Source organism: Nannospalax galili, unplaced genomic scaffold (genome assembly GCF_000622305.1).
Source record: "Nannospalax galili isolate Female #2095 unplaced genomic scaffold, S.galili_v1.0 scaffold598, whole genome shotgun sequence".
NCBI lineage: Eukaryota > Metazoa > Chordata > Mammalia > Rodentia > Spalacidae > Nannospalax > Nannospalax galili.
The window spans coordinates 987290-1003633 of record NW_008342423.1 but is presented as its reverse complement, the minus strand read 5'-3'; the positions used below and the strand labels follow the sequence as shown (position 1 = coordinate 1003633).

At 40.7% G+C, this 16344-nt stretch overlaps 1 protein-coding gene across 1 annotated transcript in view; it reads right to left on the bottom strand.

Annotated features, from left to right (window-relative positions):
• Positions 1-16344, bottom strand: part of Ubxn7 (UBX domain protein 7) — an 86722-nt gene that overhangs the window by 6499 nt on the left and 63879 nt on the right. Inside the window, exons 7-10 of the mRNA XM_008838526.3 lie at positions 15469-15559; positions 14503-14630; positions 1245-1638; positions 1056-1135 (exon numbers count right to left, since the gene is read on the bottom strand). Of these exons, the coding sequence (XP_008836748.1) occupies positions 1056-1135; positions 1245-1638; positions 14503-14630; positions 15469-15559 (693 nt within the window). The remainder of the gene's footprint in view (positions 1-1055; positions 1136-1244; positions 1639-14502; positions 14631-15468; positions 15560-16344) is intronic.

Genomic DNA, 16344 nt, shown 5'->3' with positions numbered 1-16344 from the left:
TAATTCAGATTTTTAAAAACTGAAACAAAAACAAAATACCTGAGAAATGAGGTTCATAATAGAAGCTCTGAGAAGCCCTTTAACCTGGGCAGAATCCTATAACACAATTACATACAATTTCACACTTGGCTGGAGATGTTATTTGTGGTTCTTAACCACTTTTTTTTTTTTTTTTTTTTTTTGAGACAGGGTCTCCCTGTAGCCCCAGCTGTCCTGGGTTCACTATGTAGACCAGGCTGGCCTTGAACTCTCAGAGATCCACCTGCCTCTGCCTCCCAAGCACTGGGATTAAAGTCGTGCACCACCATGCTTTCTTAACCACTTCTTAACCACTTTGTAGTAACAGCTACTATGAAACTCAAGATGGCCTGGCACAATGGTGCATGCCTTTAATCCCAGCAGGCGGGGGGCACAGCAGACACAAGCAGATCTCTATAAGACATAGGTCAGCCTGGTCTACATAGCAAGATCCAGGCCAGCTGGAACTACAGGGAGACCCTGTCCCAAATAAAAAAAAGAAACTCAAGATCCCCACTATAGTCTTCAGATAAATCCACTCCTTTTTCAGAAGTAATCATTTCAGCTGGGTTTGTATTCCACATAGATGCAGAACAGAAAAGCTTTGACTGGCTTGTGACTTGCTGAAGATAATGTGAGAAGGAAATAAACTATTTAAAAATAAGACTAAGCCAGGCATGGTTGCTCATGTTTGTAATTCCAGCACTTGGGAAACTGAGTAAAAGAACTACTTTAAGTTCCAGGCCAGTTTGGGCTATGGAGTTTTAAAACAAAACACACACAAAAAAAAACCTGTCTCAAACAAACCAACCCATGACCTGCCATAGTTAAGTTTCCAGTTAGAGATTAGATACCCAATACTGATTTCAAAGAATAAAGCGATGCCTACTGGATTAATTCAATTATTTACATTCTCTGCAGTGAAGTTATGGCTTAGTATTAGAAGGCTTGCCTAGCATGCATTAGGTTATTAGTTTAATCCCCAGTACTACAAACAGTTTCTCTGTTTCAAAAATGTTTTAATTAGATAAACTCACTAGCAGTTTAGCTTGTTCTGGAAGAGTGATCTGTTCCCTTTTTCCATCTGGGTACCGCAACATCAGCTGTGCTTTTGGTCCTAAGGGAAGAGTCAAAAAAATATTTGTTTAATATAGCAGATCAAATAATTGAAGCAAATCATTCACTAATACTCAAGTTTTACTAAGTAGGTTGATACTGTAACCTACCATTTACATCTATCCCCTCCACTACTCCATCTGACTTTTCAGGTGATAGCTCCAAGATCTCGGGATCCATAGCTGGCAATCCTTGATGGTTTGTGGCTGTCCCAGGCTCAGTTCTGGCTGAAGTCTCAGTCAGTGGCCTTCTGTTCTCCTCTTTTCTATGCCCCAAATCTTTGTGAGGAGACTTTCTGGACTTAGAAAGATTCTCTACCTCTTCTTCTTCATCTGAACCACAAACAGAAATGAACTCCTCGCTGCCAGAAAAAAGTTCAGATTCAGATTCTTCATCTGAACGGCTATCCTGCTTTGTCTGTGTTGAATCAAAATGTGTCTCTTGCAAGGAGGCTCTGATGGCGGCTTCTAGCTGGCTGTCTTCACTTGCATCTATAAGGCTCTCCTGTGAGATGCAGTCATAAAACAACAGGTGGAAAGATAGTTAAACCAAAGAATAACCAAATCAAACAGGGGTAAAAATATAATAGTCAACTTGCCATTATTATTCCCTGCTGAAGCTCAATCTGTCTCATGCACTAAACATCAAGCTATTGGACGGCAAGGACTTCTTTAGAAAGCCAATTGAAACATATTTTAAAAATAAAAGTAAAAAGCTATCATGAAGTTGGAAATGGTGACACATGACTATCATTTCAATACTTAGGAGGCAGAAGCAAGACGACTGATGGAAATCTGAGGCTACCCTGGGAGACAGAGAAAATCCCTGTCTCATAAACAAAGCCACAACACAAGGCTCTCTTAGTACCTAGCACATTGGGTTTTTTTGGAGGGAGTGGAGCATCTTTTTGAGATAGGATCTCGCTGTAGCCCCAGCTGGCCTGAACTCACTATATAGACCAGACTGGCCTTGAACTCACAGAGATCCACCTGCTTTTGCCTCTTGAGTGTTAGGACTAAATCAGGCATGCGCTACCAAGCCTGGCTGCACAACGGTATTTTAAGCTCAGGCATTTTTGGCATCAAAATGAACAAAGTCAAGAAAATAGATTATTTGTGGGTAAGAAAAATATCAGAATTATAGTTTTTTAAAATATTTCATTTTTATTTTATGTGTATGAGTATATTGCCTACATGTATGCAAGTGCACTCATGTGATGCAATGTCCCCAGAGGTCAGATGAGGGCACCAAATTCCCCTGGAACTGGAGTTAGGAATGGTTGCTAGCCACCATGTGGGTGCTGGGAATTGAACCTGGGTCCTCTGCAAGAGCTGCTTACTGGCTTGCTCTTCTGGCCTGTGCTCAACTTGCTTTCTTATACAGCTCAGGACCACCTGCCCAGGGTGGCCCCACCCACAGTGACCTGGGTATTCCCACATCACTCAACAATCAGGAAAATGCCTCATAGACATGCCCACAGGCTTCCTAGATCCAAGTTCCTGCTTTCAGTTCCTGCCCTGACTTCCCTCAACATGGCCTGTAACTTGTAAGATGAAATAAACCCCTTTCTTCCCCAAGTTGGTTTTGGTCACTGTTTTATCACAGCAACAGAAAGCAAACTAAAACAATATGCATGTGGGTGGGTGTGCACGGGCCACAGCGCACACATGTGGAAATGAGAGGACAACTTTCAGGAGTTTATTCTTTTTCCACCATGTGGGTTCCTGGCATTGGACTCAGCTCATCAGGATTAGTAGGAAGTGCCCAGGTGGGAAGTGCCTTTATACGCTGAGCCATCTCAATGCTAGAGAAAATTCTACTCTTCTGGTTAAATTTTGTTTGTTTGTTTGGTCTCCCTGTAGCTCCAGCTGCCTGGAACTCACTCTGTAGACCAGGCTGGCCTTGAACTCACAAAGATCCACCTGCCTCTGCCTCCCGAGTGCGGGGATTAAAGGCGTGTGCCACCACGCCCGGCATCTTGTTAAATTTTGAATAATACAAATTTCAGTGAATAAAAGTCACAAAGCATTGGTCACTTGAATGGAACTTTGTTGTTTTTTTTTTTTTTTAATTTTGTTTATTTTTTAGACCAACTTTTGGTTTTGTTTTTTGAGACAAGAGTCTCAGGTAGTCCAACCTCAAATTCACTATGGGGCTCAGGCTGGTCTTGAACTCTCTCTCAATCTTCTTCCTCCTGACTCAGCACCATAATACATGAGTAAAAGATTGGCACTCAAGCATACTACAGTGACTGTGTGTGTGTGTGTGTGTGTGTGTGTGTGTGTGTGTGCTGAAGTCACATCCTGTATTATATTAAGGGAATTACTCATAGAACAAGGGATGAAGAGAACAATAATGCATCTTTCAATTCTCATCAATGAAGCTCCCTCATGCAGCAGAGGGCCAGGAACACAAAAGAGGCCAAAACACAGAATAAGAGTCCACAGAGTGTGGGTCCTTGTGTATGAAATACACAAAAATTCAACAAAGATATTACTGTTAATTTAAGGGTAGTTTTTTTAAACTAAGGCAGTTTTTTAAAAAATCTTTTTGAGTTAGGGCCTCCCTGTGACCAGGCTGGTCTGGATCTCACAAACTGCCTGACTCTGCCTCCCGAGTGCTGGGATTAAAGGTGTGTGCCACCACACCCAGCTTATTCTTATATATTTTTTTAAAAAAATAAAGGACTTGGGAGGGTGGAGAGATGGCTCAACCATTAAGGGCACTTAGTTCTTGTAGAGGACGAGGGTTCTGTTCACAATACCCACATGGCAGCTCACAAACTGTCTGTAACTCAAGTTTCAGACCTCCTTCTGGACTCCACAAGTATCAGGTGTGCATGTGATACTCATAAATATATTAATCTGGCAAAACATTCATACACATTAAATAAAAATAAAGAACTCAAAAAATGAAAATAAGGACTTAGCTGGGTTTTGTGACACAGGCCTGTAATCCCAGCTACTCAGAAGGCTAAGGCAGGAGGACTACAAGTTCAAGGCACATTTTAACTCAAGTATGTTCAAGTCCAATTTGGGCAACTTGGTGGGACTGCCTCAAAATAAAAAGTGGGAAGTAAAGTGGGGCTAGGGATATAGCTCACAGGCAGACCATTTGCCAGGCATGAGCAAGGTCCTGGGTTCAATCCCTAAAATGGGGGTGCATGGAGAAGTCTTTATCAAGACATATAGCAAAGTATTAATGAACAAAAAAATGAATTCTGAGGGGCTGGAAAGATGGCTCAGTGGTTAAGAGCACTGACTGCTCTTGCAGAGGACCCGGGTTCAATTCCCAGCACCCACATGGCAGCTACGAACAGTCCTTAACTCCAGTTCCAGGGGAATCTGAAGCCCTCTACTGACATCTGCGGCATTTCATGACACGGGTGCACTCACATACATGCAGGCAATACACTTGTACACATAAAAATAATAACATATTAAAAAAATGAATTCTGGGACAGGCAAGGTGGTTGAGTAGGTATAGCCTAGTAACCTGAGTTCAATCCCTGGAATCCATGTAAAAGGTAGAAGGAGAAAACCAACTCCATAAAGCTGTCCCCTGACTTCTACCGAGCATGCCATGGTATGTAGACCCTCCCAAAATGATATTTTTTTTTTAATTCTGAGAGTTCTTTAAAATAATATGAACGGGACTAGGGAGATGGTTCCATCAGAAAAATACCTGCCATGAACGCATGTGGTTCTGAGTTTGGATCCTGGGACCCCATATAAAAAATCAGGGGCAACAGTGGCATGTGTCTGTAACTCTAATGCTGGGGGAGGGGTGGGGAGAGAGGCAGCCCCCCTGAACTTGCTAGCTAGCCAATCAGTGAGCTCTAGATTCAGTGAGAGACCCTGTCTTAAAAAATACAATGGAAGACCCCAATTCTATCCAAAGGAATACTGACAATGGATTGCCGTTGATAAGGAACAGCGGATCCTCCTGGAACAGGGACCTCTGGCTGACTAGATTTACCAGAAGGGCAGATAGGGGGGAATGGATGGGGGTGCTGACAGCACAGTGGACAGTGGCAGGGATAGCAGAGTATGGAGGCTATAGTGGGAGAGGAAGGCTGTCTACCTGACGAGTTTGTATTCATGCTCAGATGCCGAGGAGCTCAGAAGGTGGGTGACTGTGACCAGTGATAGTCATGTATATAGAGATTAGAAATGCATGTGAAAACGTCTCAATGTCAAGAGCCCTGAAATGAATTTTTCTATTATTACTTTTTAAAGACCTATAAATCTAATTTGTGTTCCCAAATGCTCTTCAGTGTGGGTCTGTTCCCTGGGGCCTGGTCAGTCTACCCAGTTTCATACCTGTAAAGAAAACACTCTCCAGCCAATTTTGAAAGAGATGTACCCTAGCTCAGAAAAATGTTATTGAATAGGTTAATGCTGTTGTAATGAAATGCTTCTTTTAATTAAAATAAATTAAAAAAAAAATACAATGGAGAAGCTGGGTGGTGGCACACACCTTAAATCCCAACACCCAGGAGGCAGAGGCAGGCAGATCTCTGTGGGTTTGAGGCCAGCTTGGTCTACATAGTGAGTTCCAGGTCAGCTGGGGCTACAGGGAGACCCTGTAAAAAACAAACAACAAAAAAAACAGTAACAGAAAAAACAATGGAGAAGCCAGATGGTGACAGATGCCTTTAGTCCCAGCACTTGGAAGGCAGAGGCTGGTGGATCTCTGTGAGTTCAAGGCCAGCCTGGTCTACATAGTGAGTTCCAGGACAGCTGGGGCTACCGGGAGACCCTGTCTCAAAAGGAACAACAACAAAAAAGGATTTCAGTAAGGATTTTCCTCAACATTTTTAATATGCTTAAAATTTTTCACAATAAAAAGGTAAAACAGAGGGGCTGGAGAGATGGCTCAAGCGATTAAGAGCACTGAGGACCTGGGTTCAGTTCCCAGCACCCACATGGTGGCTACGAACCATCCTTAACTCCAGTTCCAGGGGAATCTGAAGCCCTCTTCTGACCTCCGCAGCACTGCACGACACGGGTACACTCACATACATGCAGGCAATACGCTCATACACATAAAATAAATAAATAAATAAATACATAAATAAATAAATATATAAAAGGTAAACAAAATCTGCGTTTCTAACAAAAAAACAAAAGGCAACAAATTTTGAATGAATTTTGGTTTATACTACCTGCCCATCACAAAGCAAAAAATTAAAGGTAATTTACAAATAAACAATTCTATTTTACCACCCACATGAAGTAGGTAGAACATAAAACTTAACTGACTGTAGATTTACAGTAACACTGCACAGGAAGGCAACAGTAGACACCACTACATTCCTATCCAATACACAACTCTTCTCTCATCCCTTGTAGAACCCCAATATGGTTATAAATGAAAATAGACCCAGAAAAGACCATGTACTGCTAGTCCTACAGTTTTTATTTGCTTAGTTTATGGGGTTTTCTTGAGACAGTATCTCACTTTGTAGCCTGCACTAATCTAGAATTCATTATATAGTCCTGACTGGCCTCCTGAGTGCTAGAATTACAAGAATGAGCCATCACACCTGGTCCTTATAGTTTTATTTTTAAAAAACTTTACAGAGAAATTAAATATTAGATGCTTATATACTAGAAGTTTCAGGAAGATCTCAAACTAAACTTCGATTTTTGTAAAAAAAAAAAAAGTTTCCACTTTGAAAAAGAAAGCTAAATTAAATGCCAAGCTAAGCAGAAGGAAAAGGAAAAAACGAACTGATGGTAATTAATGAATGACCTAGAAATTAGAAACTAGAGAGAAAACAAACAAAACTGCAACCAAAAGATCTTTTTTTCTTCTTTACCTTCCTTTTTTTTTTTTCATTTAAAAATTTAGTCCTGACACTGCAAATTAAACTTAAGGCTTTGTGCACGCCAGGCAAGCTTGACACTAAACTACACCCTGGGAGTGTGCTTGTCATCCCCCCCAACACACTCATTTTGACTTTTTGAGACAATGTTGCTAGCTGGCCTGAAGTCTTAGTCCTTCTGCCTTTCCGTCCTTGGTGCTGATGTCAAAGAGCTGCACCGTCATACCTGACTCCAGCCCTTCTTTTTGCTTTTTTAAAGGCAAGGACTCATGTGTCTCGGGCTGTTCTTGAATTCTATCTATGTAGCTACATAGCCGAGAATGAACTCCTGACCCTCTTCCCTCTATCTCTCAGTGCCAGGAGTACAAGCATGTGCCATCATGCCCAGCTTGATCATTTTATTTTGATAAAGGTGCAAAAGGTAAGCTGAATGGGAAAAAGGAAATTCTTTTTAACAAATAGTACTGAAACAAGCAAATAGCCATATGCTACAACATAAAATCCCAACTCAAGGGACTGGGAATATAGCTCAGTGACAGAGTGCTTGGCAACCATGCACCAGATCCTCAGTTCCATCCTTAGAACAAAACAAAGAATAACAACAATAAACCACAATTTAATAACATATACAAAACAATTCAAAATAGGTAACAAGAACTAAACTTTGTTATCATTTTAATATAAAATCTTGAAGCTGGGCATAGTGGTACACACCTTCAATTCCAGTGCTTGGGTGGCACAAGCAGGTAGATCTCTATGTTGGAGGCCAGCCTGGTCTACATAGATAGTTCTAGACAAAACTGCAACCAAAAGATCTTTTTTTCTTCTTTACCTTCCTTTTTTTTTTTTCATTTAAAAATTTAGTCCTGACACTGCAAATTAAACTTAAGGCTTTGTGCACGCCAGGCAAGCTTGACACTAAACTACACCCTGGGAGTGTGCTTGTCATCCCCCCCAACACACTCATTTTGACTTTTTGAGACAATGTTGCTAGCTGGCCTGAAGTCTTAGTCCTTCTGCCTTTCCGTCCTTGGTGCTGATGTCAAAGAGCTGCACCGTCATACCTGACTCCAGCCCTTCTTTTTGCTTTTTTAAAGGCAAGGACTCATGTGTCTCGGGCTGTTCTTGAATTCTATCTATGTAGCTACATAGCCGAGAATGAACTCCTGACCCTCTTCCCTCTATCTCTCAGTGCCAGGAGTACAAGCATGTGCCATCATGCCCAGCTTGATCATTTTATTTTGATAAAGGTGCAAAAGGTAAGCTGAATGGGAAAAAGGAAATTCTTTTTAACAAATAGTACTGAAACAAGCAAATAGCCATATGCTACAACATAAAATCCCAACTCAAGGGACTGGGAATATAGCTCAGTAACAGAGTGCTTGGCAACCATGCACCAGATCCTCAGTTCCATCCTTAGAACAAAACAAAGAATAACAACAATAAACCACAATTTAATAACATATACAAAACAATTCAAAATAGGTAACAAGAACTAAACTTTGTTATCATTTTAATATAAAATCTTGAAGCTGGGCATAGTGGTACACACCTTCAATTCCAGTGCTTGGGTGGCACAAGCAGGTAGATCTCTATGTTGGAGGCCAGCCTGGTCTACATAGATAGTTCTAGGCTAGCCAGGGTTATAGAGTGAGACCCTCTCTAAAAAAGCCAAAGTTAATTAATTAACTAACTAGGTTAGAGCAAGATTTTATGGAACACAAAAAACATAAAAAGCTGTCAAATTATATTTCATCAACTTTTTAAATTTTGTTCTTTAAACAATACTATTGTAAAAGTGATAAAGCAAGCAACAGACTGGGAAAAAATATTTGCAAACCCACACATCCAATACAGGACTTCTGCTTAGAATATAAGAACACTTAACCCAATAATAAAGAGATAAAGTCAATTAAAAAAATTGGCCAAAGACCTTAGTTGATACTTCATCTGGAAAGAGAGCAGGGCCAGAATGATGCTGAGCAGGTAAAGGCACTTGTGCAAGACCAGTAACCTAAGTTCAGTCAATCCTTGGACCCATGTAAAGGTGGGAAGAGAGAACTAACTCTTCAAAAGTGTCCCCTGACTTCCATACACTGTGCCATGTACTGGCCTCCTCCTTACATCATGCACACACACAAAATTATTAATAAGTCTTTAAAATTTCTTACTAGTGTAGGTGTGTATGTATGATGTGTGAGTATGGAGGTCAGAGGACAACTCTGCAGAGCTGGTTCTCTTTCACCTTTATATGGGTTCCAGGGATAAAGCGCAGGTCATCAGGCACCAGGCTTCCACAGTTATAAGCCCTTTTAACCACTAAATCATCACCCCTTTTAAAAAGATACAAAAGTTAAAAAAAAAAAAAAAAAAAAAAAAAAAAAAAAAAAAAAAAAAAGAAAAAAGGAAAAAAAAGATACAGAGGTCTAGGCTATGTGTGGTGGCGCATGCCTTTAATCCCAGCACTTGGGAGGCAGAGACAGGAGGATCTCTGAGTTCGAGGCCAGCCTGGTCTACATAGTGAGTTCCAGGACAGCTGGGGCTACAGGGAAACCCTGTCTCAAACAGACCAAGAAAAAAAAAAAAAAAAAACACTTTGAGAATTTCATACACACATATAAGGTATTTTATTAAATCCATGCCCACTCCCTCCCCTCCAACATTCCCCCCTCTGAAGAGGTAACCCTAAAATCTTTTAAGGATTAGATACAAGCTCCCAAATACTTTTGACATTTTATTTATTTATTATTTTTATTGTATGTTATGTGCACAAATATATTGCATGCATGTAAATGCACCCATGTTGTGCCCACAGAGGTCAGAAGAGGGCTTCAGATTCCCCTGAAACTTGAGTTACAGATGGTTGTTAGCCACGATGTGGATGTTAGAAACCCAGGTCCTCTGCAAGAGCAGCCAATGCTCTTAACTGCTGAGCTCTCTCTCTCCAGCCCCAATGTCCAGTTTTATTATACACCAACTATACTTCAATAAAACTTGAAGCTTTAAAAAAAAAACCAACTTGGTGGGCATGGTGGTGCATGCCTTTAATCCCAGCACTCAGGAGGCAGAGGCAAACAGGTTTCTGAGGCCAGCCTAGTCTACATAGCAAGTTCCAGGCCAGTCAGGGCAACATAGTGAGATCCTGTGCCAAAAAACGAATTCAATTTAAATTTTTTTAAAAAACTGGGCAGCAGGAGATAGTGATGGCCCTTGCGCCTAAGAGTAAAGTTGGCTCAGAGGTAGCAGTGAGGGCGGAGTCCAAGTGCAGATCCGTGAGGCTGCTGGCCAAATTAGCACCTACCAAAGTGAAAACAAAGCCAAAAAAGGCCACCAGAAAGATAAACCTTTGGGGAAAAGGTGCAAACAAAAGGGAAAGCTGGTGAAGTGGCCTGCCAAGAAACTAAAGATCTGCCTGAAGAAAACAGAGAACTGAAAACCAGAGTCCAGCGGTATTCCTGACACCCTTCCTGTACAATCCAGAGAATTCTTTAATCAGCTATTTTGTAAATGTGAGTTTCTTAGTAGCTCTAAAAATCTCACCTCATCCCATTTTTTAAGTGTAAAATTTTTTTTTTTTTTTAAGGTGAAATCATTCACTGGTTGTTTCTTTTTTTGGGATACTTAATCATGAGAGGCTGTGACTGTCTTGGGTGTTAGTAACCAACTCCATAGAAGGGCGGGGGTTAGTTTTATAGCCTATAATACAGAGCATACTAATGGCGATTTGGAGACCCAGTTGTGCATTTAATGTGTCTTGAATATTTTAAATTACTTCTAGTCCTGTGTTTTTTGTACAACTGTTTAAAAAAAAAACCATAACAAAAACAACACTCCTGTCTTCGTGTCATAATGGGGTGCCATCTGTTAACATCTCAGGAACCTAACAATTTTGACAACGTGCTATAGAAGATGAAACTTCTGAGTGTGTAGTATATGTGATATATTAGAACATCACTGGAATAACTTTTAAAACACACACATACACACACACACACACACACAATACATGGCTCTTTAGATTTTTGGTACCTATGTTAAGAATTGTATACAAATGGAAATGTCTGTGTACTGACGCCCAACCAATAAAATTTCCGTACAAAAGAAAAAAATAACAAAAATAGCACCACACACAAAAAGATGTGCCCACATGTCATGCAATGACTTGGACTGGTTACAGGTAACACTGTGTAGCACATAGTCGGTTTTAAAGAATAACAACATGAGACATTGCTAGTTTCTTATCTCAGAGCCATTGTCTTCTGCTTCCTAACAGAAGCCAGACTGTGCTTATGTAAGAAAATGTGTCCTCTGCCTTCTCCTGCTGCTACACATACACTAACAAAATAAGTAAAAGTTTTAAAAAAAGCCTGGTCTGGCAACTGGCTCAGTGAGTAAGGGGATTTGCCACCACGCATGACGAAGTGAGTACAATCCCCAGAACGCACATGGTAGAAGGAGAGAACCAATTCTCACAAGTGGACTGTTTCTCTCTCTCTCTCCCCCCCCCACTCCCCCCACACAAAGCAATAAAAAAATTTAAAAGAAGGAAATTCATCCAGCTAAATTAATACATTTTATCTCTGGCTGTTTAAACACCTAACAGTGTAACAGAGGCAATATGTAATACCCCTTCCTCCTCAATCCTTCGAATGTAGGTTTGATACCTGGCGGTGCACCATCTGCTCTGTGTCCACTAGGGAAAAAGTCAATACTAACTAATCATGGAGAAAAATTTAAAACAAAACAAAACAAAACAGGTCTATGTCTATAATCTCAGCACTTGGGAGACAGAGAATGCCAAATTCTGGCCCAACCTGGGTTATAAAGTGAGACCCTATCTCAACAACAACCATAACTATTCACCACCCCAACCCCCAAAACAAAAAATTTCCTCAGATCTGAAGATGTGGTGGGAACATGTCTATAAATCCCAGCACTTGGGGCAGGGAGGGTAAAGGTAGGAGGATCAGGAGTTCAAGATTATCCTCAGCTACATAAGGAGTTCAGGGCCAGCTTGAGCTACATGAAACCCTACTTCAATGTCACTGTTTCTTCCCCTCACCAAAAAAAAAAAAAAAAAAAAAAAAACCACATACACACCCCACCCTCAGAACTCCTCTTATGGCTTTTCCTTAAATAGATTAGTTCACTTATCATAGATAATGGCTTAAGGTAACTATTTTGTCACTACATAATACAAACTGCCAAAGATACATACTCTAAATTATTTTTATTCTCAATTGCCATCAAAGCCTAAACAGCAATTTATAACCAATGTTATAATGTGAGACGGCCTTATCCTTGAAGATCTTTTACTTGGAACTAATCATAATGCCGATTAGCAAACATGTCTACCTAGTAATACCATGTTGTAGAAATTCTCAGGTCCTAAAGCTATATAACCAGTAACAATGCCAAATTATACTGAAAGTAGAACTTCACATCCACTGCTGCTTTACTTTGGACACCAGGAGCCCTCCCAGGGCCTCCACTGGCTGGCTTACCAAATCAGGTCTCCTGCTCTACATATTTGCACTACTTTTCCTTTTTCTAAATTTTAATTTTTCTCAATATATATTTTACGCCAGGCATGGTAGTGCATGCCTTTAATCCCAGCCATCAGGAGGCAGAGGCAGGTGAATCTCTGTGAGATCGAGGCCAGCCTAAAGACTGACTTCAAGACCGGGACTAGGGAGACCCTGTCAAAAAAACAAAACAAAACAAAACAAAAAAAACAACAACAACATAAATAAATAAATATGTTTTTATTGAATTTTTGTGCATTTCATACATCTTAATCATATTTAGACTCCCATGCCGATCTGTATCCCCCGTAGCCCCACCAGATTTCATGCATTCTGTCATATATGTTAAGACCTATTAGTCAAGTCTGTGTCCCCCCAGTGTGAGTTCATCCACTGGAGCCTGTTCATCCTATCCAGCATCATTCCTATAAGGAAGACCAACTCTCCCTCACACAGCAGTGATCAGCTGCCAATAGTTCCTCAGGTTGGGGCCTCTTACTCATTTCCCCAGTTCTCTGCTGGCTATTTGTCTGGTTTGAGTTTGCATGGGTCTTATGCAGGCTGTCACCATTGATGTAAGTTCATTTGAGCAAGTTCCCAGAAGCCTGGAAAATTCTGTTTCCTTGTGGTCATCTACCACCTCTTTCTCTTACAATCTTTCCACCCACTCTTGCACAATGGTCCTGAGCCCTGGGTGGGTGAGATTTAATATAGGAGTTCTATCCAGGGACATGCACTCTACAGTCTTTTATTCTCTACATTTTGGCCAGCTATGGCTGTGTTTTGATTTTTATTCTTTTTTTTGGTCTTTTTGAAACAAGGTCTCCCTGTAACCGCAGCTGGCCTGCATTTGCTAATGGAGACCAGGCTGGCCTTGAACTCACAGAGATCCGCCTGCCTCTGCCTTTAAAGGCGTGCACCACCACGCCCGGCTTTTTTATTCTTAGTTGAGTGCAGGTTCCCAGAGACCAGAAAAGGGTGTCAGATCCCTTGGAGTTAGATTTGCTAATGGAGACCAGGCTGGCCTTGAACTCACAGAGATCCGCCTGCCTCTGCCTTTAAAGGCGTGCACCACCACGCCTGGCTTTTTTATTCTTAGTTGAATGCAGGTTCCCAGAGACCAGAAAAGGGTGTCAGATCCCTTGGAGTTAAAGTTACAGGCACTTGTGAGCCACCTGATGTTGGTGCTGGGAAGTGAACTCACGTCCTCTTAAGAGTATTTACTGACCCTGTCTCAAAAAGACCAAAAAAGCCGGGCATGTTGGTGCATGCCTTGAATCCCAGCACTCAGGAGGCAGAGGCAGGCGGATCTTTGTGAGTTAAGCCAGGCGTGGTGGCACACACCTTTAATCCCAGCACTTGGGAGGCAGAGGCAGGCGGATCTTTGTGAGTTCGAGGCCCGCCTGGTCTACATAGTGAGTTCCAGGACAGCTGGGGCTACAGGGAGACCCTGTCTCAAAAAGAAAAAAGCATTTGCTGAGCCATCTCTCCAGCCCCGACACTGTTTCTAATTAAAAACATTATGCCTATAAATATGATTAAGCTATATTGTAGCAAATGACAAAAATTCAATGAGATATACATTAAAAAATATATATATATATATTATGCCTAGCCAGACATGGTGGTACACACTTTAATCCTATCACTCAGGAGGCAGAGGCAGATGGATCTCTGTGAGCCTGGTCTACATACTGCCAACCTGGTTTATATAGCAAGTTTCACACAGCTGGGGCTACAGGAAGATCCTGTCTCAAAAAAGAAGTCTCAATTGTACCTGTAAGAGAACTGGGGAGCTGAGAGCATCAATACGTCTTATAAATTCATTGAGAAGATAGAATTTTTACAAGGGGAAACTATCAAAATATAAGGAATGTACATATGTAGTATAGCCAGAAACTGTTGTAACTGTTCACTATATCCATTATTACTGGTAATTACTGGTAATATAACATCAAACATTTTACATAAAATGCTTATACTATACTTAAGTTGTCCATCACTCATACTTACTGATCGGGCACATTTTTTGGGGGGGCTGCTAGAAAGTCCATCCAGTTGCCCATGTTCACCCAGAAATCCTGTTACTTGGTCCAAGAAAGATGATACATCTAATTGGTGCCACTCTACTAGCTTCTGACCTAAAGATTAAAAAATCAGGATATATAAATATAAAATCAGTACTTTTTCTAAACATGCTCATTAAATAGTTAGCCTATGTGTAATTTAAACTTGCTTGGGGCTGGCGAGATAGCTCAGCGGTTAAGAACACTGACTGTTCTTGAAGAAGACCTGGGTTCAAATCCCAGCACCCACATGGCAGCTAAGAACTGTCCATAACTCCAGTTCCAGGGGATCTGACAGCCTCTTTGTCCTCTGCAGGCATTGCACGACACGGGTGCACTTACCAACATGCAGGCGTTAACACTCATACACATAAAATAAAAATAAAATATTTTTTAACATTTGCTATAAATATCCCCACTCCCAACTAGCTCAAGTTACGGTGTCTTCATTACCTAGAGGCTAGGTCAATTATGACTTGCTGATAGATTTCTATTCTATCTCCTAACAGCCATTTAGGAAGATGAACCTAAGACAAAGCAGAATCTCAATAAATACAAGTAATAATGAAAACAGCTCCATCCTCTAGTTCTATGGTGGGATACAATCAGTACCTAAATCGTCTTAACAATTTAGAGATAGAAAACCTAATGGATCCCTTATAAAGAGATGACATATTAGTTTCTTTTGAAAAGAACAGAACTGAACAAATAAAAACTACTGTTACCTCTCAAGTTGCAGGAAACGGATTCCCTAAACACGCACCATTGATATTTAAACAACAGTAATAGGAAGAAAGAAGAAAACTTAACTATTACATTGCTAAAATCAGATCCAGTCAAATATTAAAGATCAACTATTAGGTAGGTGAAAAACAAATGACAGGTTAAAGGCTATAAATGGCTATAAACTTACCTGTCCGAGGGTCCAGGATGGAAACATAGGGAAAATCCCCTAGTTTATAAAACTGTATGTATCTCTGACCTTCTTCACTGTCATGATAAACCTGTTAAATTAATCAGGTTTTTTAAAAGCATCTAAGAAAAAGGGGACAACTATAACTTTTGTTATATATCCACTGTAACTGATTCTCTAAATAAGTTTTTGACTTATGTGTTAGGATCTCACTCCCATGTTAAAGAGAAAACAAAAAGGACATCAGGTAAGGACTTCCTTTAACTTCCTACTCTCAGCGCCTTCTGAAAACTTACCGTGAGCATATTAGTACATTCCTTTTCCACTCTCAGTTCAGAGGCGAGATTATTCTTCCTGTTCAATTATCTGTACATCTATGCCATTTCTGACTCTTAAAAGTGTGTGCGTGTGTGTGTATATATATATATATATGTATGTATGTACGTATGAGTGTATATATGTATATGTATATTTATATGTATGCATACTTATACATACATATACACTTTTGGGGGGGTAGTCTTTTTGAGACAGGGTCTCCCTATAGCCCCAGCTGTCCTGGAACTCACTATGTAGACCAGGCTGGCTTCGAACTCACATAGATACACCAGCCTCTGCCTCCACAGTGCTGGGATTAAAGGCATGTGCTACCACACCTGGCTAAAAGTACATATATTTTAATAAATAGCAATATATTAAGATTGTAACCTAAAAAAAAAAATAAGAAAATGAAAAGAATAGCAGGGTGTGATGGGACACGTCTTTAATCCCAGCACTTGGGAGGCAGAGGCAAGCAGATCTCTTTGAGTTCAAGGCCAGCCGGGTCTACAAAGTGAGTTCCAGGCCAGCTGGGGCTACTGGGAGACCCTGTCTCAA